The following is a 27,031-nucleotide window of genomic DNA, read 5'->3' as shown; positions in this document are numbered from 1 at the left end:
GCCGGGTGATTTTGCTATTCCGTTTCCTTTTTGAAAGTGCTGGAGGCAACCTTCTAAACTGTATCTGTGACCCACTAAGAGGCAGAGACCCACAGTGACAATATCTCACTCCACATCTGCCCACGACTGGCTTGAACTGGTTCAAGATTCAGGGGCCATCGGGAGGAGGTCAAGGTACTTGCAGAGGTTAAAATGCCACATCTGTTAGTGCTGATAAATGGAGGCGAGCAGCCAACCCACTCTAAAGGTGGAAAGGCTGAGGGCAGAGCCCGCTGTGGAACGGGCCCCATGCAATGGCTGGAGGCAGGCCCCTGGCCTTGCCGCTGGTCGAGGACGACTGGGCTTTGTGGGCTGCTCCTTCCTTTGCAATTTCCATCAGAACTGAAAAAATGCAGACACTCTATTCACCTCCAGGGCCTGATTCCTGATGCAGACTCAGTCTGGAAAGGTCAGGGTGATGCTGGGGGCAGCTGGCCGGAGGCCAGGGTGGTTTCTGGCCTCTGCTTTGCCCCAAGGGGGTGTAGCTGGTTCCTACTAGAGATCTGATGGGGTGAGGGTGACAGTTGGGCCTCCAGGGGCCTAAGGCAGGAAGGATGATGGCTTATTTCCCTGCCATGGCCTGTTCCTAGGACGCACCCCATGCTCAGTGTGCTGAGAATCCAGGAGTCCTCCCTGGCCTAACTCTCTGACTGTGGGTTGGTGCACTAACCCTTGGCCTGGGCCTTCCCCAAACCTCTGACTCATGCTGAGGTTCGAGCCACTTCTGCGACCACCCTAAGCTCTGGTTACATTGGCCGCCTCGTGTCAGGCACTTTATCCGCATTTCCCACTTATTAGCCTCACAACAGTCTTATGATGCTGACCCTACAGCATCCCACACTGGGGGGAAATTGAGGCTCAGAGAGAGGAAGCCAGCTGCCCTGTCACATGTGTGGGCAGGATTTGAATCCAGGACCTCCTGGCTCTAAGCCACGCCCTTAGCCACAGGTGCCACTGCTAGCCGAGCCCCAGACAGCCCAAAGCTGACTTGCAAAACCAAGCCAGGGCTACAGGGAGGTCTCCGAGAGCACATGGACGGTCTCATGGTGCTGTGGGGTGCAGGCGGTGGGGGTGGGGGTGGAAGCCCAAAGTGTAGCAGCACCCTTATCTTTTAAGTGCTGAGTAAATGAGGGGCTTTGGCCTGTTTGTACAGTACATCCAACTGCCGGGCTGTGCCCGAGGTTTCTGAGCTTCTCCTGTCTCCTCTGGCTGCCCCTCACCAGCCCTGGCCCTGGGCCACACGCTGTAGACCCCCGCTTCCCAGGCCCATCTGACTGCCCTGTGCTCGTTTTCCCAGGTGGGATCATCATGGCCAGGGGCTGGGCACAGGCTGGTGGCTGAGAGCAGCTGCTGGCTGGGTCTCCAGAGAACTGAGATGGTAGCTGGGCACAGGAGAAGGGATGGTGGAGGAAGGAGAGGGCAGGCCTGGGTAATGGGGGTTGCCCCGAGCGCTCAGTTTCTGGGTCACTGGCCTTGGGGAATTCCCCAAGGCCCGGAGAGCTTCTTACCTGGTGAGTAACTGCTGCTGGCTGCCCACACAGGATGCCTGACTGCGAGGGTGCCTCCCTGCCAGCCCCCGGCCACTGGCCACTGCCACACTGCCCTCTCCCCTGAGCGCCCTGGGGCCCAGGAAAGAGACAGACAGGCAGGCAGGGGGCTGGCCTCCACCCCCGCAGCTCCCCCCTAGGGCTCTGCAGGGGGTGGCTGGTGATTCAAGCCCCTCTGAGCAGAACTATGTCTCCTTCCTTCTCTGATGGGGCCTGGGGGTGAATCAGCTCCTGGGGGTGGTGGGGCTGGGTCAGCTGCTGCCCTCAGCTCAGAGGGGTGGTCAGGGGCCAGGATGGGATAGGAGGAGAGGGAGCCCACTGCCATGCCAGCCGCCCACAGGACCCATTTGATCTTTCTGGGGTGTCCCTGAAGCTGGAGTCAGTAAAGGGTATCCTGCCTCTAATATCCACCAGGAGAGTGCGGACAGGTCCTGCTCAGTTTTGCCCCTCAGCCCTGGAGTCTGTTTGGTTTCCTCAGCTGTAGAATGGGGGCAAGAACCCCTACTTTCCCAGGAAGGTGGTGAGGATCAATGCTGATGTACAGAGGGCTTGCAGGGTGCTCAGAACTGTGCCTAACCCTGAGCCCTCACAGCAAGCCCATAGCATAGGTGCCATTATTCCCATTTTACAGATGGAGAAACTGAGGCCAGGAGGTGATCACTTTCTGAAAGTCACACAGAGCCAAACCTCCAATCTGGTTCTAACTGAGGCTGGAGTCCACGCTTCAAACTGCCAGGCTCCATGCCTTTTCTCCATAAGAGATTTGGCACAGGCAGCTTTTGGAAATTGTAAAATGCTTTTGAAAAATACTTAGTATCTACTCTGATGTAACCCTGAGGCAGGTGCTGTCAAGAGTAAGTGTGAGTCTCAGACCCCATCCAAGCTCTCACAGAGTGAGGAATAAGGCTTGTCTCCACTTGAAGGGAGAGCAGGCAGGACTTGGCGGGAGGCAGGGGGGCATCCCGGAAGAAGCGGTCTAAGTGTACCTCCCCACCCTCCACTCCCCTTGTAGCATGAGGTGCTGTTGGCATCCCTGTGGCCTGCAAGCCAGAGGCCTGGGTTCCAGACCGGGCTCTGGCATCTCTGTGTGCCTGGGGCAAGTGCCTGAACTTCTCTGAGCCTCAGTTTCCCCATCTGAAAAATAAAGCATCTGAGACTTTTCAGGAGAGGCTGTGGATGGTGGGTGAGAGTCGGCAGAGAAGGAGTGGCTGGTTGGCCACCCTGGCCAAAGCTGGTAGGAGGGAGAGAGAGAGAAACAGCCCCGAGCAGCCCTCGGAAGGCCCTCAGAAGGCCCCAGGCCCACCCATGGGCTTCCTTCCTGCAGAGCAGAGACGCAGAAGTGGACAGCACAGCCACCTGGAGTCAGCACCCGCCTGGCCCCGCGAGCCCCTGCCCAGGCCGGGGGAGGCCCCCCGTGGGCCCCAGCTGTCCCCTTCGCCCTGAGGCCGGTCGAATCCCGCGTAGGCCTAGTGTGCAGAAGCACGACAGGCTGGGGATGAAGTCACAGCTGGAAGGGGCTGGGCTGGGGCTGCCACTCCAGGGTGGGGCCTGGGGTCATGACCCTGGGAGCAGGCAGCCAAGAAGGGAGGATGCCTTCCGTGAGGAAGCTGGGGAAACACACACGCACACACACATGCACACGCGCGCACACACACACACACAGAGCGTAGAGAGGGAGGGAAGAAAACAAACTCCAGGAGAGCAAGGCCAGCCTGGAGTGCGGCCTGGGCGGCCGATTCCTGGGGACCGAGGCCACGTTGCAGGCAGCTTACAGCCTGGCGGCTCCGAGACCCTGCCCGCCTCCCCCGCAGAAGTCCAGCGCTGCTGGCGCCTGGACATGGGCAGGAGAGGGAGGCTGGGCCTGGGGTGCCGAGGGACCCACAGCACTTGGGGCGCACAGACCAAGTCAGGTACCGTGAGAGGGGAAACTGAGGCATGGAGGGTGCCAGTCAGGGTGGGGGTTAAGCACCTTCTAGACTCCGCCCCCACTTCCTGTTTCCTATGGGGTGGGGCTGAGCGAGCATGGCGATTGGGGGTGGATTATAGGGCTGATGTGGGATCTGGGGATCCAGGGGGCAGTTTAAGGCCCTGGAAGGTCACTCGAAGGATGTAGGGAGAGACCAGTGGGACAGAGTGGCAGGAGACTCAGGGCACCCTGAGCAAGAGAATCAGGTGGGGGAACAAGGCGATGCGTAGACAGGGCCCTGGCCAAATGGGTCTGGGGCAGGTGGTGGGTCCGGGACTGGAGGTGGGACCCGAGGGCTGATGCCCGGCCCCTCGCTCAGTGTTCACAGCAGGCCCTCGTGTGGGAGAACGGGGAGAACTGTGAGAGGGGTTGCCCTGGACTGTGGGGCTGCCTGAGCCAGGCTAGGGAGGGTGGGCCTCCTGGAGATGTACCCCAATCCCCGAGCAGGTGAACAGAGGGGCACATGCCAGCCGGTACCTTCCATGGACCCCCAAGGAAGAGACAAGGTGTGGGGTCAGGGAGGAGGAAGAAGAGCGAGTCTGGGCTCTACCAGCCTCCTCCCTGCTGGGAAGTGCCAGCTGGGACAGGCAGTTTTATCGCCCCGCATCCCAGGCCCGCTGGGAGAACATGGGAAGTGAGCCTGGATAGGGCAGGGTGTGTGGGGGGAGGGAATGGCAGCAGGAAGGAGGGCTGGTCCTGGCAAGATGAGGGAGAAGCGCGTGGCCAGGCAGGTCCGGGATGTGGCAAGAGGCAGCACCTGGGGGCACGCATGGAGGATGGATGAGGGGTTATCAGGGGCCAGGGAAAGGCTGCAGGGCTCTCTGACCTTGGAGAACCACCTCTCTGGTCTTATTTCCTGGTCTGGGTCAGGTGGGAGGACTGGGATGGGGTCTCAGGGCAATGACACACCTCTGGGGACAGGGGGTGCCACTGGCAACCCGCGGGACAGTGTGGCCCCAGATACGTGTTCTCTGGCCAGCACTCCCTCCCCTCATTTTTTGGAAGTGCTTTTTACTGGGCAGGAGTGCCTGCTCCTCCTTCGCCCTGCTCCTCACCATTCCTTCCTGCCCCTCCTCACTCCTTTACAAATCTAACAGGCCGCAACAGACACCAGACTTTGTGATCCTGCCGTAGAGATTCTAGAAACACCTCTTGGGGGCCACCATCATTCTCTGAGGCTGAGCCCCAAGGGTCTTCCTAGGCAGGTCAGGGAGTGACAAGCTATTTGTATTCTTCCCAGAAACCATCCGATTTGCTAAGCCTCCCTAGATGTCTGCTTCAGTGGCCCCCCCGAATGGAATGCTGTACCACCTTCAGGGGAAGGTGGGGTTGCAAAGAGTTTAGGTAAACTCCGGACACACACCTTCCCAGAAGCTCCTCCCCAGGCTCTTCCCAAAGAGCAGAGTCCTCCGTCTTCCCAGCCCCCGTGCCCACAGCATCACAGGTGCATGTGGTCAGCAGTTCAGCAGTGCAGGCTTGCTGATGGCCGCCAGGAGGCCTGACCCTGTGAGACCCTGACCAGCCCATTCCCTTTGGAGCCCCACTTTGCCTAGTGGCAGTGGGCAGGCCGGCGGAGACTACCTCTAAGGTGGCTTCCAGCACCCACGTTCAGTTCTGCTTTATGACCGTCTAAAGTCCGCTCGGGGCCCCAGCCCCTCTTCCTGGAGCCTCCTTCTCAGCTAAGCCCCAGGCTGCCTCCTCCCTGCTGCCCCCCAGCCCCTCCATCGGGGGGCTCCAGGGGCCAGCTTCCATCTGCTTGTCTAGTCTCAAGCCACCTCCCCAAACCCAGGTGAGTCAGGGCTGTCTGGAGCCCCCAATTCCCTGGGGACCCCAGAGAGTTGGCCTGGGGACCCTCCTTGCCCTCCCTAACTTCAAACAACTCCCAGAAAAAGTCACTCAGGAAAACCACGGGGTGTTTTGTCGAAGCGTTCACTATAATTTTATCAATCAAATTCTTAGAAGAGGGGAAAAGTCTGCTCTCCCCACCCCGCCCCCCCTTCACGGCCCCCCCCTTTACTCTCACTTTCTCTCATTCATAATTTCCTATGATGCACCTCAAACAACTTCCTGGACGGGGATCCCTGCTAAATATAGCTGTTTCTCTCTCTGTCTTACAACACAGGCTCCAGTATATAAATCAGGCAAATTCCCCGTTTGAGCATGAACCTCTGAAATCTGCCGGCGTCTAAGGTCTCCTGCCCTGCGAGGCCCTCCGGAGCCCAGCCCATGATGAAGGTCTTGGCGGCAGGTAAACCCCCCGCCCCCGCCGGCGTCCGCGCGCTGCTGCGGCTGCCGCGCCAACGTGGGGCGCCCGGCGATCGCGAGCGGGGCACCCGCCCGCCGCAGGCACGCGGACACCTGGGGCGCCCGCGCAGCGGCCGGAGGCGCGGGGTGGCGGCCGGGAGCGAGCGCAGGCACATGGTCCCGGCCCGCGCGGGCCCGCAGCCTTCCTCCCGCGCCGCCCCCTCCGCTCCCCCGCCGCGCTCCGTGCTGCTCTTCCCGTGCTGCTTCTGGCCGATTCACCCTCCCTCTTTCTTTTTTTTCGTACTTTCTTTCCGCCTTCCCGCTTTCTCTTTTCCACCCGCGTCCCGGGCTGCTCCCTGGGAGGGGCGCCCTCGCCGAGCAGCTTGCACACCCCGGCCCGGGACGGAAGCAGGTGCCGCCTCTCTCTGCTAGTGCCTGGAAAGCTGTGGTCTGTGCTAGGTGAGCCGGGGTGCTGGGGGCCCCCCGGCCGTCCTGGGGCCGCGGCCCTGTCTGGGGTGGGAGGAACGGGGGACCCAGGAGAAGTGACCTGAAGCTGCGCCTGCCCCTGCGGGGGGACCGGGCGGAAAGCTCCTGCGCCCGCCTTCCCCAGCCTCCCTGGTTCTCCCCCTGCCTGGTCGGCCGACCCCGGCCCGTGCTCCAGGGCCACGGGGAGAGGCCTGGGCAGTTGCGGGGGGGGGGGCGTCCTGGGGGAGGGGTGGCCCAGGACAGGCCCAGGCAGCTCCCGGCTTCCCGGTCACCTCTTGCTTTCCCTCCTCCCCCGCCCACCTGGCTGCCTTCGGCCTTTTCCCTGTTCTTTTTCTTGGTAGCGCCGTTTCTTCTCCCTCCCCAAGGCTCTGGCGGCCCGGGAGACCCCAGGACTCTCCTTTCCTAACCCACGGAGGGGTGGACAAGAGGGGGTGGCGTGGAGGCTGGGAGCTGGGGGGACAGGGAGTTTTGACTGATGATTTTGGGGATGGAGAATGGGACCAAACTGCAGACTCGGGGTGGTGTTGAGGGTCCTACATCTGGGAATGGCCACATTTGGAGGAGAGCCATGGAAGGTACGGGGGAATTAGGGGACAAATGGCCCAGGGAGCCAGCGTCAAGGGACAGGTTTGGGAGGGAGGAGAGGTTCAGCAGAGGGGCCCCCTGTGTTCCCAAGTGGTCCCCATGGGCGATTCGGGCTTCAGAGGGTGGGTGAGGAATGCTCAGGAATCTGGGCCATCCCGGGAGGTGGAGATACAGGGACATCTCTTCCTTGAGACCTGCTGGGCCCGGGGTGCCGTCCAGCTGGAGAGCTAGGAGGCTGGGGGAGCCTTTGTCTTCCCGAGGGAAAGGGCTGGATGGGTTGTGTCACCCTGGACCCAGCTTCCAACTGTGGGAACAGCTCATGCACTGCCCCCTGCAGAGAGAGGGATTTGGGTAGAGGAGACAGAGAGAAACTGAGGCACTGGCATCTTAAAACTAGAAAGCCAGGCAAAGATAGAGCTGGAGGGGGAGCAGGGTCCCTGGTGTCGCTGGGGAGACGGAGACCTCAGTCCTGAGCCCCTCTGCTGCCCCCACCCCCCTGCTTACAGCCTCTTCCCACCTGTTCCCAGGAGTTGTGCCAGTGCTGCTGGTTCTGCACTGGAAACACGGGGCGGGGAGCCCCCTTCCCATCACTCCTGTCAACGCCACCTGTGCCACACGCCACCCATGTCACAGCAACCTCATGAACCAGATCAGGAACCAGCTGGCGCAGCTCAATGGCAGTGCCAATGCCCTCTTTATTCTCTATGTAAGTCACCCGCAGGGTCCCGAGGAAGGAGGGAGGGAGGAGGGCAGGTGGGGCTGGCAGGGGAAGGGGTCTTTCAGAGAGAGTGGGGAAGGGGCTGGGTTCAGTCCCACCTGGGCTCCCACAGCTTCTGCCCCACCCTCAGCCTGGCCTCTCCGGTGCCCAGTTAGGGACAGAGCTGGCAGGAGGAGGAAGAAGCCTGGTACATCTAGTATCAGGGTTTCTCTGCCATGTGGAAAGGGAGGCGTGAGAAATAGAGGAAAGAGGAAGTGAGGTGGATGGGGCCATGCAGAAGGGAGAGACAGCGGCTGTGGGTGTCTGGGCGCACAGAGCCGCCCAGGAAGAGGGCGAGTGCGGCGAGGGAAAAGGCGGGTGTGCGTGGTTCACCGCTGGAGGTGAGACACGGTGTTGCCTTTCTGTCCCCATATGGTTCCGATGATGACGATGATAATACGTTGCACGGTGTGCGCTTGATTCTTTACCGCGTGCATCCACACCTGTGATTACTGTCTGCTCTCATGACAGCTCTGAAGGTTACGAGGCAGATAGTTGGGTCACCATGCCACAGGTGGGAAACTGAGGCCCACGAGCTTACCCAGAGGCTTGGTGACAGGGCTGGGACATCCTGACTCCCACGTCACCTCTCTTCTGCCCCTCTGCTCCTCAGTACACCGCTCAGGGGGAGCCATTCCCCAACAACTTGGACAAGCTGTGTGGCCCCAACGTGACAGACTTCCCTGCCTTCCACGCCAACGGCACGGAGAAGGCCCGGCTGCTGGAGCTGTACCGCATTGTCGCGTACCTTGGCGCTTCCCTGGGCAATATCACGCGGGACCAGAAGGTCCTCAATCCCAACGCCCTCGGCCTCCATAGCAAGCTGAACGCCACAGCGGACATCATGCGGGGCCTCCTCAGCAATGTGCTCTGCCGTCTGTGCAGCAAGTACCACGTGGCCCATGTGGATGTGGCCTATGGCCCTGACACCTCCGGCAAGGACGTCTTCCAGAAGAAGAAGCTGGGCTGTCAGCTCCTGGGGAAGTATAAGCAGGTCATCGCTGTGGTGGCCCAGGCCTTCTAGAGAGGAGGTCTGGAAGCTTGCAGTGACCGGAGACCTTAGACTCAGGTGGCTCTCAGACTGTCGGGGCCCAGAGCATTACCATACTAGTGGCAGGCCCGGGGCTCCTGGTCAGTCCACTCCTCCCTAGGTGGGCTGTGATGAAGCCGGGCAGACTCAAAACTCCCGGAGGCAGGGACTATATACAGTGCCAGCTAGGAGGTGCTTCTTCTTCCGGGGAGACTGCAGCCAGTCGCCAGGGTGTCAAGCTGGTGGGGGTGGGGGCGGAGCATGGCTGGACTTCTGCCCCAGCTTGTCCCTCTAGCCAGGGGCTTTGCAAGGAGCCCTCACTGATTACCCACAGTGAGCATGACCACGGGCGAGACAGCAGGGGTCAGGTCAGTTGCGGCCCCTGCAGGGTGACCACCATCAGTGCCTTCGCTGCCTTTCAGGCAGACGTTGGGAGGTTCAGTGGGGACTTGGGTAGGGCAGAGGGGCTGGGATCCCAAAGGACCCCTTGGCCCTACAAGCATGGCACGTGGAAGTGAGAGAAGGGGGCTCTGGTTTGAGATGCTGCCTTCTCTTGAGCATGACTGGAGAGCTAAGGCCTAGGGACTGTTAGGCAGAACATTCCAGAAGGAGGTCACTGGTGTTCAGGCTCTTGGAAAGGCAGAGAGGCCGGGGAGGAAGATGCTGGAAGGAAGACCAGCCTTGCAGGCCTTGGCGGGCTCTCCTTCCCTTTCCCTGAAGTCTGTCCCGTAGCCCAGGATGGCCAGGGTCCCGTGGCCAGACCTGGAGGTGGGATTGGTGGAGGTGGGCAGGTTGCAAAGTCAGGTGAGGCCATTCTGAGGGGACCCAGACTCTTCCTTCTGGACAAGGGTCTGTGAGGGAGGGGCTGGGTGGGGTGGTTCAGAGCAGCAGCTCACGTCCGAGGCCCATGGAAGCCTTGGAAGGTCACACAGAGCTGCTTGCGGGGGACCAGAGGCCTGTGTTCCCTAGAGCAGGGGGACAGCAGAACTTGAGATCAGGGTCTCAGGGAATCCTGAGGTCCAGAGCGCTGTGTGTCTGACCCAGCATGATTGTCTATTTATTATGATGCCCTATTTATATTAACTTATTGGTGCTTTAAATGGCAATGTCAATTCCCTTTTCTCTGCTCCCCACCCAACAGGAATAATATGATGACTCCTTCACTAGGAGCCAGGGCCAGAGCTTCTCTGGGCTGGGGCTGGAAATCGAAGATGTTACAAGTGGATAAGCCTTTTGGGGGAAAGCTCAGAGAAGGCTCAGGATTTGGGAGAACTGGTCAGCCTAGGAGGGGGACAGGGGACCCGGGTCCATACCCCAACCCAACTGTGACTCACTTGAGGGGTATCAGGAGCCCGGCTGCAAGGCAGGCTGGGCTGGTTTGTGGAGTGGCGGGGGGTCTTTTCTCAGGGCCACCATGGTGCCGGGCTCTAGGGGGCTCATTCAACACTGTGACCTCTGGTGGCCCCTGGAGCTGTGCTTTGAGGGGCAACGTTCATGGTCAAAACAGAGCCCTGGAACAGTGGGCAGGCAGCCCTGGGGGCCTGCTCTGCTGCTGTTTTCTTGTGCCCGCGCTGCCTTCAGGCCAGCAGTCCCAGGGTTCCGAGACAGTCGTGTGCCAGCACCGGCATGCTAGAACAGCAGAGGACACCCACACAGGGCAAGAGGGCCTGGCTGCACCTCAGGAAGCTGGGGCAGTGCTGGGAGGAGACCCCTGCTCTGGAGGGGAGGACACGGAGGCCCTGGGATGTGGACCAGGAAGCTGTGGTCCCTCCTGCCCCACCTCCCTCTGCACCCCCACCCATGTCTGGGCTCCCAGGCACGGAACCCGATCTTTCCTTTGTGCTGGGGCCAGGCTATTGGAGAAACGCCCTGCAGTCTGGGAGCAGGGGAGGAGGGTGCAGAGCTGGGGCAGTTGCTAAGAGCAGTTCCTGGCTTCTTCTCAGACCCAGAGTGGGCTGCGGACCTAGCAGTTCAGCCAACGCAATCATGGTACTTCATGCCCTTTGCACTCTGTCTTCTCTAGGCACTTTCCCGGCCCGGCGGAGGGCAGGAGGGCAGGCAGCGGGCAGGCCCTGAGGTCTGGGGTTCAGGAGGGCATGGTTGGAGCTGTCTGTCCCATTGGGAAGACCGTTCTGTGGCGGGTGGCCTCTGGGAGGTCGGGACGGCTGCACAGTTTCCAGTAAGTCTCAGTCTGGGTCACGCTCCCCCTCGCCCAGGATCTCAGCCTGCTGCCTGCCTGTTGCTCCACTCCTTTGGTGAAGGGGCTCAGATGGCTTGGGGCTGCCTGGGTCCCCCATCATCCCATCATCCCACGGATACAGCCTCTGTGGGTCCATGCTGGACCTACCTGGGCAGGGACCAAGGGAATCTTGTCTCCCAGACCCAGTGCCGCCCCTGGCTCCACCACCTTCCTGCCACCCACACCCTCCCTTCCCCAGCCCAGCTCCCCACCCTGCCCCTCTGCACCCATCCTCAGCACTCCTTCTAGAACCATCCTGGCAGGTCACTTTGCACAGTATCCCTAGAGCATGGAGCCTTTGTGTGGAAAAAGCTTTGCAGGGCAGGAAGCTGTCCTTTTCCTCACTGTTTTCATCTGCTGGTGTTGACCCACACCTGCATCCGGGGTCGCCGGCCAGCCCAGAGGAGGAGGGCAGGACAGTCATTTCGCAGTTTATGGAGAGAGGAGTATTGGGAACCTCATTTATTTAAACAATTTTGAAACAAAAATGTGCCGCCAGTTTACTTACCTCCCCCCCTTGTCAGGGCCTCCTGCCCCTCTCCTGCCCCCCCTCAGGGGTGTCTCCCCCTACGAAGCAGTCGGGCTCCTCAGTGGTTCTCCGGACGGATGTAGCGCGTTGAGCTGGGGACAAGGATCAAGTGAGAAGTTAGTTTCCCTTCGGATGGTGCGCTGTCCTTACCCTCAGATCATGCCCAGCCCCCCCCAACCCCAGTACCCGGGTCTTGGTCCGTCCACAGTGCTGGCTCCTGCGTCCCTCTGCCGCGGGGGGAAAATTCCTCTTTGATGAATGTACCCTGTGGGAATGTTTCAGACTGACAGATTATTTTTATTTATTCAATGTCATATTTAAAATATTTATTTTTTATACTGAAGGAAGACTTTTTTTTTTTTTAAGAAAAAAGAGAAATTAATAAAGAATCTGCTCTTGGCAAGTTCTCCGGAGTGTGTTGATGTGGGGAGACAGGGCTGGAGGGGCGGCACTGTTCCTGCCCTGAGCAACCAGCTGAGTGGAGCTCTGCTTGCCGGAGGGCAGGGGGTGGGAAGAGGGGGTGCTGCCCCCCAGGGAAGGAGGCTGGCATGGGCAGGCACGGGGTGGGCAGAATGTTGGCACAGGCCAAACAAGTTAGAGGGGGTTCCATCTCATGGGTTGCCACCAGGAAATGGAGGGGCTGCCCCCAAATTGGGGAGGCTTATTAATTGGTATCTTAGTCCTTCATTTCCAGCCCCTCACTTACGTCTCTGATCCTGAGTCCCTGGAAGTCCTCATCCCCGTTTAATGGAGGTGGGAAACAGAAGCTCAGAGAGGCGAAGCTGCTGGCCCAGGGTCACGCTGGCAGAGTGTTCAGGGCCATCCTTTTAGCTCCAAATTGCAAGTTCTGTCCCCTACATGGGACTTCAGGGACAGAGGACACCAGCTGCCGAGGCCTCTGTCCCCATGGAATGGCCCACTGACCCTCCCAGGGGAGATAAAGCTCACGGGTGCGAACGGCTCTGGAGCAGGAAGTCCAAGGGTCCCGTCCGGAATTGCATAGGATGCTGGGGCCAGAAGCAGGGCTCTTCCATCTCCTGGGCCAGAGCAGCTCTCCTGAAGTGGACACTCCTGTGCCCCCTGTACCCCACACCCCGGACCCTCTTTCACAGCAGCCTTCTCAGCTTTCTGGGACCCCTTCCCAGCTTGGAACCGGATGGCCACAGACACAGAAGCTCTGGAGCAGCCCCAAACATCTCCCTTAGGCTTTGCTCTGGGGTTCGGGTCTGGGACACCCCCAGCTGAGATTCCTCTGGGGTCTGGTCAGATTCTGAGAGTCGTCTGCCTGCTCGTTCAGGAGTGTTTGTGACTGTCAGGTCCTGTGTTGGGTTCCAGAGGTGAATGGGATACCGCCATGTCTTCCACGAGTTCCCAGGCTGGTGGGGACAAGTGGGCGCACCTGGGAAAGAAGGTGCGGCAGCCGAGGGGGAGGGGGCACTGCCGCTCTGGGTGCCAGCAGGGGACGGGGCCCTGCTCTCTGTTCTCTGTGCAACGAAGGTGCCTGAGCCATGACTTTGGGCGGTGTTGGCCTCACCTGGGAGCTGATCAGGGGTGCATATTCCTTCTCCCCACCCCACCCCAGATCTGCTGAATCAGGATCTGCCCTATAACAGGATCCCAGGCAACTGGTGTGCAGAGATCTGAGCAAGGCCACCCGGCTCGCCTTCCAGCTCTCACTCCTCCACAGTCTATGAAGGTGCCAAGTGTGAATGTCCAGGGCGCTGCTTGGGAGGGAGAGGCTGGCCGGCCTCCGCGGGCCGACCCACCGCTGCTTGGGAGTCTTCCTGTCAAGTTTCTGCCCGCCGCCAGCTGAATCCCAGGCAGGCCACACCCCATCAGCGCCCGTCCCCTTTCCCCTTTGCTCGTGGGAGAAGAGGTTGAAGCTTCTCAGAAGAAACCTCTACTAGGAAACTAGAGGAAAACAAAACAAACGCTGAAGTGCAGAAATGAGGGGAGTCTGGGGACGTCAGAGGCTTATCGCCGCCCCGCAGGGCCGGGCTGTCGGCCGGCCTCCCCCTTGCCTCTGCCTGGGAAGCCCTCTGCCCCTGAGCAGAGGGCAGGTGCTCCTGCCCTGCCCTGCCCTGGCCAGAGAGAACAAAGAACAGTTAATTTGTTATTGGGTCACCTTCCCGGTAAGAGGTGAAAACGGTCTCTGGGAGGAAGGCAGGCTGTCTGCCCTGCCGGGAAGGTCCCGCCCTTGAGGTCTGGGGCCTCGGTGGCTCCACCACATGCGACCTCCCGTGACCCTCCTGGGTGAGTTCAGCTCCCTTATCTGTGAAATTGTAAGAGGAATGGGTGATGAATGCTGTCCTGTCTTCTCCACAAGACTGCCAAAAAGAGCCCATGAACAGGGAGATGGAAGTGCTGCGTGAATCAGGACCCAACCCACCCATCTGTAGGTCGGGATGGAGAGAGCAGAATGAGTCACAGACACTGGTCTCCCCTCTGCAGGGAAAGGGGGTCCCCTCCCTCAGGGAATGCAGAAAAGAGGCTCGAACAGCTCCGTCCAAGGTGGGGGGCCCAGGCTGATGGGAAAGGGGTGAGTAGGGTGGATAAACCTCCAGCTGATGGCTCCTCTGACAGCACCCTGAGCCCTGGCCTGGAGGAGCCCCGTGGAGAGACACATACTGACCTCGGGGACTCTGTAGAGCCAGGGGCATTCCAGATCCCCGTCTGAGTCTTCTCCCATTCTGGCTCTTGGGAGTTCACAGCACAGGGAGAGGAACCCCCTCCCAAGAGGGTGCTTCTCAGCAGCCATCCTGCTGGGTGCACAAACTCTGTCACGGCCCCACGCTTTACAGTTTACAAAGTACGAACTCACCCATTGTTAGATGTTCCTAACCATTCTGAGGGTGGGACTAGATTACTGTGTCCATCTTATAGACGAGGAAACTGAGACCCCGGGAGGCTCAGGGACCATCCTGATATCACTCAGCTTGTGACGGACTCTTTATATTTGCTCATCTTTATGTTCATCTTCTGTTCACTTGCCTGGTCAGGATGGGTAAGGGCCTCTCTATGCCGGGCTTTATACCAAGAAGCTCAAGGGTTAGTGGAGAGAATTTCTCAGGCCACCTCTGCCCTAAGTCAGATATGCAGAAGGGGAATTCACTTTATCATACCCAACAACCATATTTTCAGCAATAAAGTGAATGTCACGATGGAACCACAATATGTTTATTTCCCTATTTATAGTCTTCTTTGTTCTAAACAGCATGCGAAGTAGCTTGCAACAGAAGGCACATAATGCAAACACTGATAAAAGAGATAAGGAGAATCAGCATCAGAGAAGATATAAACAGACTGAGAAAACCAAGACCTCAGAAAAAAAGAAAATAAATGTTTCAGATCACTGAAGGGTCACATAATTACCATGGCTGAGCTTCAGAGTTGGCTCCGAGATTCCTGGCAGTTAAAGAGAAAAGGGAAATGTGATCTGTTATGCAATTCTCATAGGCAGAAAGGAAGAGGCTTTCTCGAGCCTCAGGGAAAACACGTCAGTCCCAGGATTGGGTTCTAGAGGGGATTTCGCCCTACGGGACCCACAGCGGGTAGTGAGTGATGTGATGGGCCCCACCTGTGGCCAGTGCATTCCTAGGGGCTGTTTCTACAGCACACTGCAGAATATCAGATGCCCAGCAGCCAGTGCAGCCCACAAGGGAATTCTACAAGAGCCCAGAATGACACAGGCACAAATGGGGCTTTGGTCCTACCTAGGAGAGGACTCCTGAGTCCGGAGGGAGAGGCAGGGTCTACATATGCCTCAGAAGCACCTCCTGTCTCCAGAACTTTGAAAAACCTCTTTCTTGATGTATATACACCTACAGAAGGGACCTCAGATGGTTTCTTTCCTTCTGGAAGATTCTGTGGGTCTGGGGTGACTTCAGCTGGTGCCTGGCAGGAGGGGTTTGGGAAAGATAGCACCATGCCAGAGGCAGGGATTTGGGGATCAGTGGGCCTTGGGTCTCTGCCCCTGCCTCAGGCCAAGGCCACACAGGTCCGCTGGGGCCCAGCACAGAGGCTTTTGCTGTCTGCTAGACGGAGTGTGCAGGACATGTCCGGCACCCCCTCCTGCCTGAGCAGAGCCCAGATTGAATCCATCCTTTGACTTGGGGGAAGCACCACCCTGCTTTGGCCTCACTTCAGGGGCCAAATATTTCAATTATGAGGACGTGGTCAAGCCCTGCCCACTCCAGCCTCAATGACGGGACAGTGAAGAGAGGGTGCCTCTGGGGAAAAGATGGGTGGGCGCAGAGGGAGCCGCAGACGGATGAGGGGATGGGGGTCTGAGCCGGCTGGGCAGAGCAGACAGACCTTCTCCGCTAGCTGAGAACAAAACCGCTGGCTGGGAGGAAAATATGTGTGAGGCATTTTTGTCATTCCAAGAAGCTCGGTCCAGCTCTCGCCCCGACAGTCAATGAATCAAAGCCAGGAAGGGCTCTGCCTGTCAGCAGGCTTTCTCCTGGAACCTGCTTGCCCAGGCCCCACCCTCCTTGCCCCAGGGGCCAGCTGGAAGCCTCCCAGCTCCCCGGAAGGATGGTTCTTCGGAGAGTGTGTCACAGGCCAAAGCCAGACTCGGGCAGCCACGGACAGAGCTCCCGGCACCCTTCGCGGCCTGCTCTCCCGGTCTCATTTAGGGGAGAGGCATGCCGGCTTCGCCTGCTATGGGGGTTGAATGGTGGCCCCTGAAAAGATAAGAGCAATGTCCTAGGGCCTGCAACCCGTGAACGCATCCGTATCTGGAAAAAGAGTCTTTGCAGATCTAAGTACGTTAATGAGCTCCAGGTGAGATCTTCCTGGGCCATCAGAGTGAGCCCTAAATCCAAGGACAAGTGACCCTACAAGAGACACACAGGAAAGAAGAGAAGAGGGCTTGTGAAGGTGGAGGCAGAGTTTGGAGGGAGGCAGCCGCAAGCCAAGGAGTGCCTGGGGCCACCGGCTGGAGGAGGCAGGGAAGTAGCCCCCAGAGCTCGGGCAGAGCTTGGGACAGAGCCCGGCCTTGCCTGCCCCTCGGTTCCAGACTCCGGCCTCCAGAGCTGTGAGAGGGCAAATGTCTGCTCTTGGAAGCCACCCAGTCTGTGGCCATGTGTGACAGCAGCCAGAGGCCTCCAACACACCCCTCTAGCCTCCTCCAAGGTGCCCTGCATTTTCATTTTGCAAATCATGTAGCTGGTCCCGCCCAGCTAGACCTTCTCATTCCCTCTGGCACTCTTCCCTCTGATCACAGCCATGCCATGGGGTCTGGTAAACGTCACATCCGTCTGCCTCTCCACACCTGTGCTCTGCCTTTTCCCTTTGTCTAGAATGCCCTCCCTCCTTCTCTAGGTGGAAACTGCTTTCTGGTCCTTCAAGGCCCAGCTCAAATGTCACCTCTTCTATGAAGTCCTCCTGGACTCCTTCAGTTTGACTCTCCAAAGTACATTTTAGCTCCAGTGATATGTTTGCATAGGACTCTAGAATTTACTAAGCTCTTCCTTTCTGTGATTATGTGTCACAAAAAAATGCTACCTACTATTTATTGAGCCCCTTCTATGCACAGGGTACACTGTAGGTACTTTACACAGGTAGTAGAAATAACAGCTTCCATTTACCGAAGGCCTCAGCCAGGCACTTACCGTGTTACCCTATGCAAGATGAGCAGAGTATAGACCAGCCATGCTCATAGCTCTGGGAGCTAAGAAATGCAGAGCCACTACCTCCGCTCAGACAGGCTGCACTGGAATCTGCATTTCCGTGTGATTCTCAGGGGATTCTGTTCATTGGAGTCTGAGAAGTGCTGACCCGCAACACCCAGCATAGGTCAGGGTTCTGACATACCTGGGTTTGAATCTGGTTCTGTCCTTCCCAGCTGGGGGAGCTCAGGCAAGTCTCCTGGCTTCTCTGTGTCCCGGCTTCCTCATCTGTCCCGTGGCCCTCCGTGGGCGAGTAGATACAGTAATGCCTGGCATGTAGGGTGAGTGGCCAGGTAGCTCATGAAAAGCCAGGTCCCTTCCGCCTCTCCCTACCCTGCCCATCAAGGACCATCCATTCTTGAGTCATTTCCAGAACTTTTGAAAGCCCTCCCCTTGGTGACCCTCCTAAGGGAAAACCTCAGAGCTCCGTGGGCAGCAGAGGAGGTGTTGGGGTGGATGGGGGGCCTGTCCATCTCCCCAGTGCCCACCCCTGATCCCTGGCTGGGGACCTAGTCCCCAGTGCCCCCCACTCAGTTCAGCCCGTGGCATCCTCTCATTGCCTTCACTCCCCCCAGTGACCCCTGGGAGGTCCTGCTTCCCAGCAGCAGTGAACCCCCAAGGGAGCCGCTGGAGGAGGGGGAGCTGAGTGTGAGGTCAGCCCCAAGTCAACCCCTCTCACTTTCCCTCCTGTGGCTGGGAGGAGGCCGCTGAGCGGGTGCCAGCCACGGGGGAGGTCTGTCCCCTGCACCCAGGCCAGACCACAAGCAGCCATGCTGGGCTGCAGCCAGGCGGCTGGGGGGAGGTGCTCTCAGCCCCCAAGCTCCTTTCTGTCTGGCCCTTGGGACCCCTCCCCGACCCCAGACCCCAGCAACCACCAAGGGCTCTTCCAAGCAGTTGAGGTCATTCTCTCCACCAGACCAGCCTGCTGCAAAGAAGCCAGCCACCCATGTGGTAGGATTCCCGCACCTCCAAGTCCTGTGTCCAAACCTTCTCCCCTGATAGCAGCCCTGGGCCCCCTGTTCCCTCCACTTCATTCCTTCTGAGGAGCCTTCAGGAGTTGACCCTACACACCTGTTGGGGAAACAGAGCTGGGGGGGCCAAGTGGAAACACAGGTCTGGCAGACCCCCACTTACCCCGGAGTCCGAGGGAGTCGGTACAGACAGGCCCAGAGAGGCCGCTGGACAAGCTCTGGGGTGCTCTGGGCACTGAGGCCTTCTGGGGCATCTGGGCACTGAGGTCTTCTGGGGCATCTGGGCACTGAGGCGTTCCGGGGTGTCTGTCTCCAGCATCACCTGCTTGTCTGCAGCAACAGATTCGTTCTGGGCTCACAGACTTTTATGACAGTTTGGTCAAGGCAAACCATTTCTTCTGATTATTAGGGTTTCCCAGTGGTACCATCCGAGGTGTCCAGAATGTTTCTGACAAAGGCTTAGGGCCTCTGGCGGGCAGGTGAGCACGGGTCCCCTGGGAGACCCTTGAGAAGTTCAGATCTCTGAGTCAGTCAAAAATCAGTATTCTCCATCAGGGGGCTATTTTGCCTCAACCCTCCCCACACTGCACCCAGGACATTTGGAAATCTCTGGAGACATTTCGGGGTGTCATACACAACTGGAGGGTAAGATGCTTACTGGGAGGAGGCCAGGGATACCACAGTGCACAGAACAAGCCTCCCGCCCAGAATCATCAGCCTGAAGGCCAGCAGTGCTGAGGCTGAGAAACGCTGGTCAAAATCAATCCATTAATCAACACGTCACCTCTCCGCACCCAATCTGCAGCCAGAGATGATCCAGCTCCCCAGAAACTGACTCAGCTTCAGGTCTTATTTGCACATGTGTGTGTGTACATGTACGCACACACAGGCACACATGGGAGGGGACCCAAGGGGTCAACAATAACACAAGTTCATACACGAATTTGTGGGTGGCCCCTGGAAGGCTTGGAGGGTGGGGAGCCAGAAAGCCTTCACCTGGTGCAGGCAGCCCTCCTCATTGCTGTGTGCCCTACACATGCTCCTTCACCTCTCTGAGCTTTGGTTTTCACCAAATAAAATGAGACTGGTTTAAGAGAGCTCAGACTTTTGGGCCAGGCTCACCTGGCTTTGGTTCCTGGTTCTGTCCCTGACCAGCTATAGGAAAGTGGGGTCCTTTCTTTCCTTCGAGTCCCCATTTCCTTGTGTGTAAAGTAGGGACCCCACATCTTACCTCACAGGGCTGCTGGGAAGATGAAAGTAGATCACATACAGAAGGTGCCCAGCCCCAGTGCCACCCACCCGGCAGGCATTCTGTGATGATTCTCTTCACTGTCACTCCAGGAAAATGCCAACCCAGAATCTATGCTGAGATCAGCACACTACAGCCCATCAGCCTAGGGTTGTAGACTAAACACAGGACACTGAAGTTCAAATTTAACTGGATAGCCTGGATTTTTATTTGCTAAATCTGTCCTGCTGTCTGCTTTTGCAAATAAAGCTTTATTGGGCCCATAATTTACATATTGTCCCTGGCTGCTGTTTGTGCTACAAGAGTCGAGCATCTGCAGCAGAGATCTTAGGGTCTGCAAAGCCTGAAATAATATCTTACTCTTTACAGAAAAAGTTTGCTGAGCCCTGGTCCCTGTCGGGACATGACTGCCTCAGGGTGGTGGAGTGTGGGGCTGGAGCCCGTGGAGTAAATGCCTCTCATGGGGCAGTGGATAGAGGAGACAGGTACAGAAGAAAGTGGGTACCCCCAGTCATCCTGGGGAACAGCCTGGAAGAAGACAGAGCCCTGGCCTGGGGGGATGGGAGCCTGGGCTCTAGGCCTGGCTCTTTGCTAATTTCTGAGTGACTGGCAAAGTCCTCTCCTCTCTCTGGGCTCAGTCTTTACTTGCTTCATTTGTTCACCAAATTTTTATTAATTGCCTACTATGTGCTAGATGCTGCTGGGAGAGGGACCCACCATCACACGGCTTCACTTTGAGGTGGACTGAGAGATGATGGAGGCTACAAATAAGCTGATGTCAGCAGGTGAGGAAATGCCCCGGATGGAAGGATGAGGCTGTGGCAGAGGTGGGTGGCCGGGGAGGTGACATTTGAACGGAGAACTAATTGAGAGGGAAGAACTTCAGTTTCCCCACCCACTGCCGCCTCTGGGATGCCGGGGCTGTTTAGGGCAGGAATGGATCAGCTCTGGCCAAGAGGCAATGTTTCCCCAAAACCCCTTTGCATTATGACCCCTGAGAGAGATGCGTTCATGTCACCCTCTGATCTGGAGAGGAGGGGTCACCAGCCAGCAGGGCTGCCACCTATGGGAAATGTGGGGGTGTCTAGGGTGGAGAGAGGGGGAGCAGGAAAGCCCTGCCCCTGCCCGTGGCCAGCAGCTACCTCCCTTCCTGTTTTCCTGTATCCATTCCCAGGAGTGTCCTGTCCTGAGCCCGGAGCTGGCTGAGCTGGCCTGACCCCAGGGGCCGGGCTGGAGGACAGGGAGGGTTGTGCCATATGGGCTTCCTGCAGAGCACAGCTCAGACCCCCTGGGCTGCCTGGCAGTCCCGGGCAAGTGCGCCAGAGGCTTACTCCGAGCCTTGGCCATCCTCTCCGAGGACGTCCTGACCGGATGTCCCAGGGGGTAAAGAGCAGAGTGCGGGCCCGTCTGGATGGGAGCAACAGCTGAGGAGCAGTACGACAGCCGTCCAGACTGATTTACAGCCCCCACCTTGCTCCCTGCATCCCCAGGACCCCCAGCAACCTCGATTTATGTCCCACATTCCCTCTTCTGCCTGGAAGCCTCCCAGTTCTGAGTTCTTCCACCAGGAGCGGATTAATCTGACGAACAAATTACCAACGAATGGCATCATGTCAGGGGTGCTGGTGGCCCCTACAGACAGCACTAGGTCACCTGTTTACATTGTGATCGGGGTCTTCAGCCCCCTAAGGCAAATGAGTGACTGATGGTGGAATCCCAGGTGCATGGCAAGTCAGTTGGGGGTAGGGCCCCTTGGACTGCAGTGCATGTATGAAAAAAGCCCCTTACATGTGGACAGGGCTATACAATTAACTCACACCAAATTCATCTGGTAGATATTCATGTATTTAATTTCATAATAACCTCACTGGACTGGCAGGTGTCATTCTAGACTTTCATTCATGTTTTCACCCAAAACCTCTGTGCCAGGTGCTAGGGTGCCAGGGTGACTACCCAGCTTCCTTTTCATAGGGGCCATGCTGTCACTGTCATGCAGAAGACAGCTGCCTAAATGGGGCTGCGAGGAGGAAATGAAGGCATAGTGAAGTAGTGGGTGTTCCTACCAGGACTGACTCTACCTGAGCCACCTGACTCCTGGTCCAGTGCTCCTTCCTCTGCACCAGCATGGCCAAAGTGGGTTCCATGGTTTTCCATCCTCAAGGGAAGCTCACTGGTGTTCAGAGCATTAAAGGACTTTGTACCAAAAAAGTTTGGGAAAAACTAGGCTAACCAAAATAAAAAAGATGTCTTTGTTGCAGGACTTCTCAGAGCGTTTAGGACAATCAGATGGGAGTGGAGCGGGCAGCATGTCCACAGACCTTCCAGGACTACATTCTGTGGACACTGTCTGGACAATGCCGATTTGCTTGCTTCCTTTATTGTCCTGTTAGGCATCTTTTCTGGAAGCTTTCACCTGCCTCCCCAGTGAAGGTCTGGCACAGGACTAAATTCTGTCTGCACCCCTTTTCTCTTCCACACCCCGAGTCTTCCAGCAAGATCTGGGCTCCTTGAACAGAAGGGAGAAGGAGGGCAGTCAGCTGGGCCCAGGGCCTCTTGCCCCAAATCTCAATTTCATGTCACACCTAACAAGCTAGGTACCAGAGCTGACACTGCAGGTGCAGGGCACTGGTGGGTCCCTGCAGAGACACCCCATCCTATTCCAGCCACACTAGGCCTGGCCTGGGGCCTGAGTCAAGGCTGGGGCCCAACTAATCTTCCTAAAACACAAATCAACCAATGTAGCTCCTGCCTGAAACCCTCAGTAGCTCCCCAGTATCTTCAGAACGAAGCTCAAAGCCTCAGCCCATGCTCTGCCCACCCCTGAGCCTCAGCCTCCATCCCTTCTTGCTTTATGCAAAACCAAAGCGCGTGTGGTCTCCAGGACATGCCGCACCCACTCAGCTCCCTGCTTCTGTGTGTCTAGTCCCCATGCCTAGAACATCCTTTCCATTCTTTTTCCTCTGTATAATTTCATTCCTCCTCAGAGGGCCTCCTAGTGTGGGCCGCTCTTCCTGTGAGATTTCTCCCTGCATCCCCAGGCTGGCATCTCCCCTGCATTCTAAGAAATGATCTTGAATATGCCTGTCTCCCTAGCTAGACCACACACCCATGTTCTACTCCCCCAAGGCCTCGGAGCTGCACAGAGGACCACTCCACAGCAGACACTCACACAAGTAAACTAACCCCTACATATCAGGAGACACATGGGGTCCCAGGGGCAGGCAGAGGCCCACGGACTGGCTGTGTGGCCTTCGGCTAGTTCCTGGACCTCTCTGTGCCTCTTTCCTCTTCTGTAGAATGGGGTCACTCTGAGTTGATAGATGCAGAACACAGACAATGCCTGGCCCTTGCTTAGTGAGATGCATGTTATGCTGTGGCAGTGGTGACATCAATACCAGGGTCCCTATGTCAGCTCTGTCACTGACTGGCTAGCCGTAGGCAAGAGCGTTTTTCTAGCTAAGCCTCAGCATCCCCAAACTCAAAACAAGGCTGCGGGATGGCTGATCCCTGTAGTGGGCGGAATGCCCTGTCCCCCCATCCCCAGAAGATATGTCAACATACCAGAACATGCCGATGTGACTTAAGCTAGAAAAAATGTCTTTGTAGATTTAATTAAGTCAAGGACCTCTAGATGAGATCATCCTGGATTACCCCAGGGGCCCCAAGTCCAGTGGCAAATGTTCTGATTAAGGGAAAGGTTGGGGGAGATTGGAGACACCCAGAGAAGCCACGTGAAGGCGGCAGAGGCTGGGGTGATGCAGTCACCAGCCACCGGGGGCCTGGAGCCACCTGAAGGGACAGGCAAGGAGCCGCCCCAGCACCCGCAGAGGGAGCGCGGCCCTGCCCACACGTTGCCTGCCAATAACGTCTGGCCTGCAGAGCTGTGAGAGAAGGAATGCCTGTTGTTTGAAGTCCCCCGGTTTGTGGCACTGTGTATGGCAGCCGTGGGACACCGACCCGATTCCAGGAGCGCTCTCTTAACTCCAGCAAGAACTGACTCAGAGATTCTCGTGATTATCAGACACGTGCCCATGGGCAGCCCAGGGCCTCTGAAGCCTGAACATCTGACTCTGGAAGGAGGACCCCTGTTCTTTCTCTGAGGTATTGATCCTGAGATGACTGCCCTTCCTCCCTCACGATCCCTTGATGGCCCACTTGTGGTTAGAGCTGAGGGAATCCTTCGAGACCTTCCCTCATGCCTCTGTGCCCTAGCACAGGTTGTTCCTTCTGGAGGAAATGCTGTTCCCTACCACCTCTCTCTGCCACTTAACTAAGCCTCCAAGTGGGCTCAGACACCCCTGTCAATTAAACCTCCAAATGCTCACCCACCAGCTTTCGGGCAGAATTAACTCTTGGCCCCTTGGCCCACTGATGAGCCATGTCGTTGTTCATTTCTCTATTATCAGCATCTAACTGGATCCCCGGCCCGGAGCAGTCACAGCCCACACGTGGGGAAGGCGAGGCATGCTCAGCCGAACACCCCCGTTTCCAGGTTAGGAGGCCAAGCCTGGGCTGGCTCACGGCCATGTCATGGGTGGGATGGGAGGCCCCCAACAGTGGAGCTGAGAACTCTGGCTTCAGCCCCTTGCAAGGGACTCTACCTCTCTGAGCCTCAGTTTCCCAGTTGGAGGGAGGAGAAAGTGCTGGTGTGGCATTTCAGAGTTGCAGCGTCATGAGAGCTGCTCCCCAGGGCTGTGGCTGCGGCTGTCCAGCTGGGGTCTGACCTGGTGTCTCTGTGCTGGGCTCTGTCATCCAAACACAGCCAGGCCTGCCTAGGGGTGCCCACATCCTTGGCCTCTGTCCCTTTCTGGGGTAAGGAGTTCTGGAAGTTTATCTTTGGGGTACTGTGAATTCCTGTTTATCCAGGGACCCTCATAAATAAGCAGAATACTTGGATGACCAGAATTTGCCATCTCAGCATATTCAAGGGTAGCCCAACTCACAGCTATCCCCCAGGCCTTGCAAGATTCTGAGGGGAGCCACATAGCATTCCCCCCGTTACGCTGGTAGCATGTCACCATTCAGTCGGGCCAGCTGCAGAACTGCAGGCCACGGGAGCCGGAAGGGCCTCAAAGAAATCCCTGGGGGTTTCAGACTGGGCCCTGAGGAGCCCTGTGGGGTGGGGAAGGGATGTTTTGGGGTGAGGTGGGGAATTGAACAGTCAAGAAAGGCCGAGCTCGGGGCTTTACAGGTTGGGGTATTGCCTTTAACAAGGAGGGCTTCTTTCTCTAAAAACAAAATAAAACACCTACAAGAGCTCGGAAGCCACCAATGTAGCTCACATCTTCCTCATTTTGCAAAAGAAATCCCTAAGGCCCTGAGCACTGGGGTGACTTAGCGGAGGTTGCCTGGATGATTGCCCACTGGGGGTCGGGTTATGGGGCCCCGCCAGATCCCACTATCTGTGCCACAACACACACTCAATCAGAGAACCCAGGTAACAGGAACGCCCTATGCCCTGACCGTCCCTGGCCAGGGCTTGACTGGGCTTCCCTTGTTTATCCCAAAGTGGCCTCCTTCCAGCTTGGGGCAAGAAGGGACCTGCATGGGGACCTGGGGTTCGCTGAACGAGTCTGCGGTCACGCTCCCCATCCAGGTCATTTCCTCCTGCAGGGGAGGGTCCTGCCCACACAGCCCGCCCCTTGTCCTTCCTGTGGGGCTGGCTGTCTGGGCACCAGTTGGTGTCTGCTCAGGAGGAGCCAGGGAGCCACTGGGCAGCAGGTGGCTTCCCAAGGGGACGTTTAGGGGTCACATGAGCAGCACGGGGTGGTGGGCAGCTCCACTGACTGGGTCAGGTCAGCGATGCCCCCAGCTGACATTTCTGCCTGGCTCCTTCGGTGCACGTTTGGAGGCCTACTGTGTGGGGACCAGAGGTGTACCAGACCCAAGTGGCCTCCTGAGGCCCGCTGTCCAGTGGGAAGACAGATATGGAGACACTCAGATGCTGTGCTATTTAGCGGAGCAATGGGTGCTGGATAAGAAAAAGGAGGGCATGAATGAGACAGAGGCAGGGAGGGACTCCTGGGGGTGTGACACAATCCAGGGCATCAGGAGGGACTGGAGCAGTGAGCCAGGCAGAGGAGCAGGGGCCGGTGGTGTGAGAAGCAGACCGGCCACGGCAGGTCGTCTGACTGAGATGATGCGTGTAAGGTGCTTAACCTCAGGCAGGCCACAGGGGCTCGAGAAAATGACAGCGATTCCTGTGGTTCCTTGTTGAGAATGACAGAATCATGGGACCTCAGGGCATCTTCAAGGTCATCTAAAGCCAGCGGTTCTCAACTGGGAGGGGGGTGTGATTGTGCCCAGGGGACACTTGGCAATGTCTGGAGACATTTTTGATTGTCACAAAGGGTGGGGAGGATGGTGCTGCTGGCATTAGTGGGGAGAGACGCGAGGTGTCAAGGATGGCTCCCGCCTCAAAGGACGCCAGGTGCACAGAGTTTGGGGAGCCTAAGGCTCAGTGCCCTCAGAATCCACTGCTCCCTGAGCTCTCGGGCACCTGGTTGGTTAGGCCTGCACCTGAGCAGCCCCTACCTCTCAGGGGAGCTCACTACCCCGCAGGAAGCCAGTAAGGCCAGTGGAGAGCAGGGCCTGCTGGCGGTGGGGTCTGCGTCCACAGAGCCCAGCATCCCTGTGTCTCCTGCCTGTCACATGATGCTTTGGTCATGCGGCTGCTCTGAGCCTGCGTTCCGTCTCCTGCCCTGGGTAGGAGGACCCCCTGCCCTTCCTGGCTCCGTGCTTCATGCCCGGAGGAGGTAGCAGATGGGCTGCTGCTTTGGAGAGGTGAAAACACTCCATGGAACAGTCCAGGAGTGGCGGCCTCGCGTCCACTGCTTGCCCGTCCCCTACATCTGCATAGCTGGCCAGGTTTTGTCATGCCTATGGCTGTCTTCCTCCCTTTTTGCTGACGGTAGAGGCAGGGCAGCAATGGCGATCCCATTTTATAGATGAACAAACCGAGGGGCAGAGACCACAATTAAGACACAGAGGGCCAGAGGCTGAACCCAGATCCTCTGGCTACAAATTCAGGGCCATAAATGCCAGAGCCACAGCGGGTGAGGGGGCCACGGTGCGGAGGAGGACCGTGTCGGGCTGGCGCCGTCGGCGGGAAGCACCCCACCGTCCCAGGGCCTGCTCTTCTCCGCACACTCTTCCTCGGCCTCTTGGACGCTGCCCGTGATTGGGCTCACCAAACCCAGCGGCGGGCCTGCACCCGGGGCAGCTGCCTCCTGCCCTCACCTCCTCCTCTCCGGCTTCCTCTCGCGCCTCCGGTTTCCTTCCTCCCTTCAAAGCTCACGGGTTCTGGCCCTGAGAAGCCACTTTCTTTTCTTTCTTGGAATCTGCCCAGGGAGAGACACCTGTGTTTCTGTTTCGATTTCTGCGCAGGCACTGTGCTTCCTGAGCAGGCCAAGGGGGTTGTGACCCCTGGGCAGGAGGGTATCACCCTGCTGGGCCAGGCTGGGAAGCTCAAGTCTGAGAGGCCCTGACCCCTGAGGGCCCTTCTCCTTGGGCCTCCCACCTGTCGTCACTTTGCCTCCTCAGTCTCAGCCTTACGGACTCACAGCTTCAGGGCTGGGAGGGTTTTGGTGGAATCCAGGCCCAGAGAGGGGCAGGAATCTTCTCAGCCTGCCCCAGCTCCCACCCAGCCCCTCAGGACAGTCCCCAAGTGTGCCTCTGCCCCGTCCCCTGTGACATCTTTTCTGCCCCTCACTTTCCC

General features: G+C 58.0%; 1 protein-coding gene and 1 long non-coding RNA gene across 4 annotated transcripts; one reads left to right on the top strand and one right to left on the bottom strand.

Annotated features, from left to right (window-relative positions):
• The first annotated feature begins 3,262 nt into the window (after positions 1 to 3,262).
• LIF (LIF interleukin 6 family cytokine) lies at positions 3,263 to 11,825 on the top strand. Of its 3 annotated transcripts, XM_036993656.2 has the most exons (4): positions 3,263 to 3,496; positions 5,675 to 5,800; positions 7,395 to 7,573; positions 8,238 to 11,825. In XM_036993656.2, the coding sequence occupies exons 2-4, from the start codon at positions 5,779 to 5,781 to the stop codon at positions 8,646 to 8,648; spliced, it is 612 nt and encodes a 203-aa protein (XP_036849551.1). In that variant the 5' UTR covers positions 3,263 to 3,496; positions 5,675 to 5,778; the 3' UTR covers positions 8,649 to 11,825. The 3 variants fall into 3 exon arrangements, with proteins under 3 accessions (XP_036849551.1, XP_017515395.1, XP_036849550.1); XM_017659906.3 differs by lacking the exons at positions 3,263 to 3,496; positions 5,675 to 5,800 and adding an exon at positions 5,815 to 6,255; XM_036993655.2 differs by lacking the exons at positions 3,263 to 3,496; positions 5,675 to 5,800 and adding an exon at positions 6,504 to 6,857.
• Positions 11,826 to 14,336: 2,511 nt separating this feature from the next.
• Positions 14,337 to 17,300, bottom strand: LOC140846539 (uncharacterized). The gene is made up of 3 exons (XR_012125730.1): positions 17,240 to 17,300; positions 14,795 to 14,827; positions 14,337 to 14,677 (listed from the first exon to the last, which is right to left on the bottom strand). It is a non-coding gene; the product is annotated as an uncharacterized lncRNA (long non-coding RNA).
• Between the last annotated feature and the right edge of the window lie 9,731 nt (positions 17,301 to 27,031).

The sequence above is a fragment of the Manis javanica genome, chromosome 15 (assembly GCF_040802235.1).
Source record: "Manis javanica isolate MJ-LG chromosome 15, MJ_LKY, whole genome shotgun sequence".
Taxonomy (NCBI): Eukaryota; Metazoa; Chordata; class Mammalia; order Pholidota; family Manidae; genus Manis; species Manis javanica.
The sequence above is the reverse complement of the archived record's forward strand: the minus strand, read 5'-3'. Positions and strand labels throughout refer to the sequence as shown.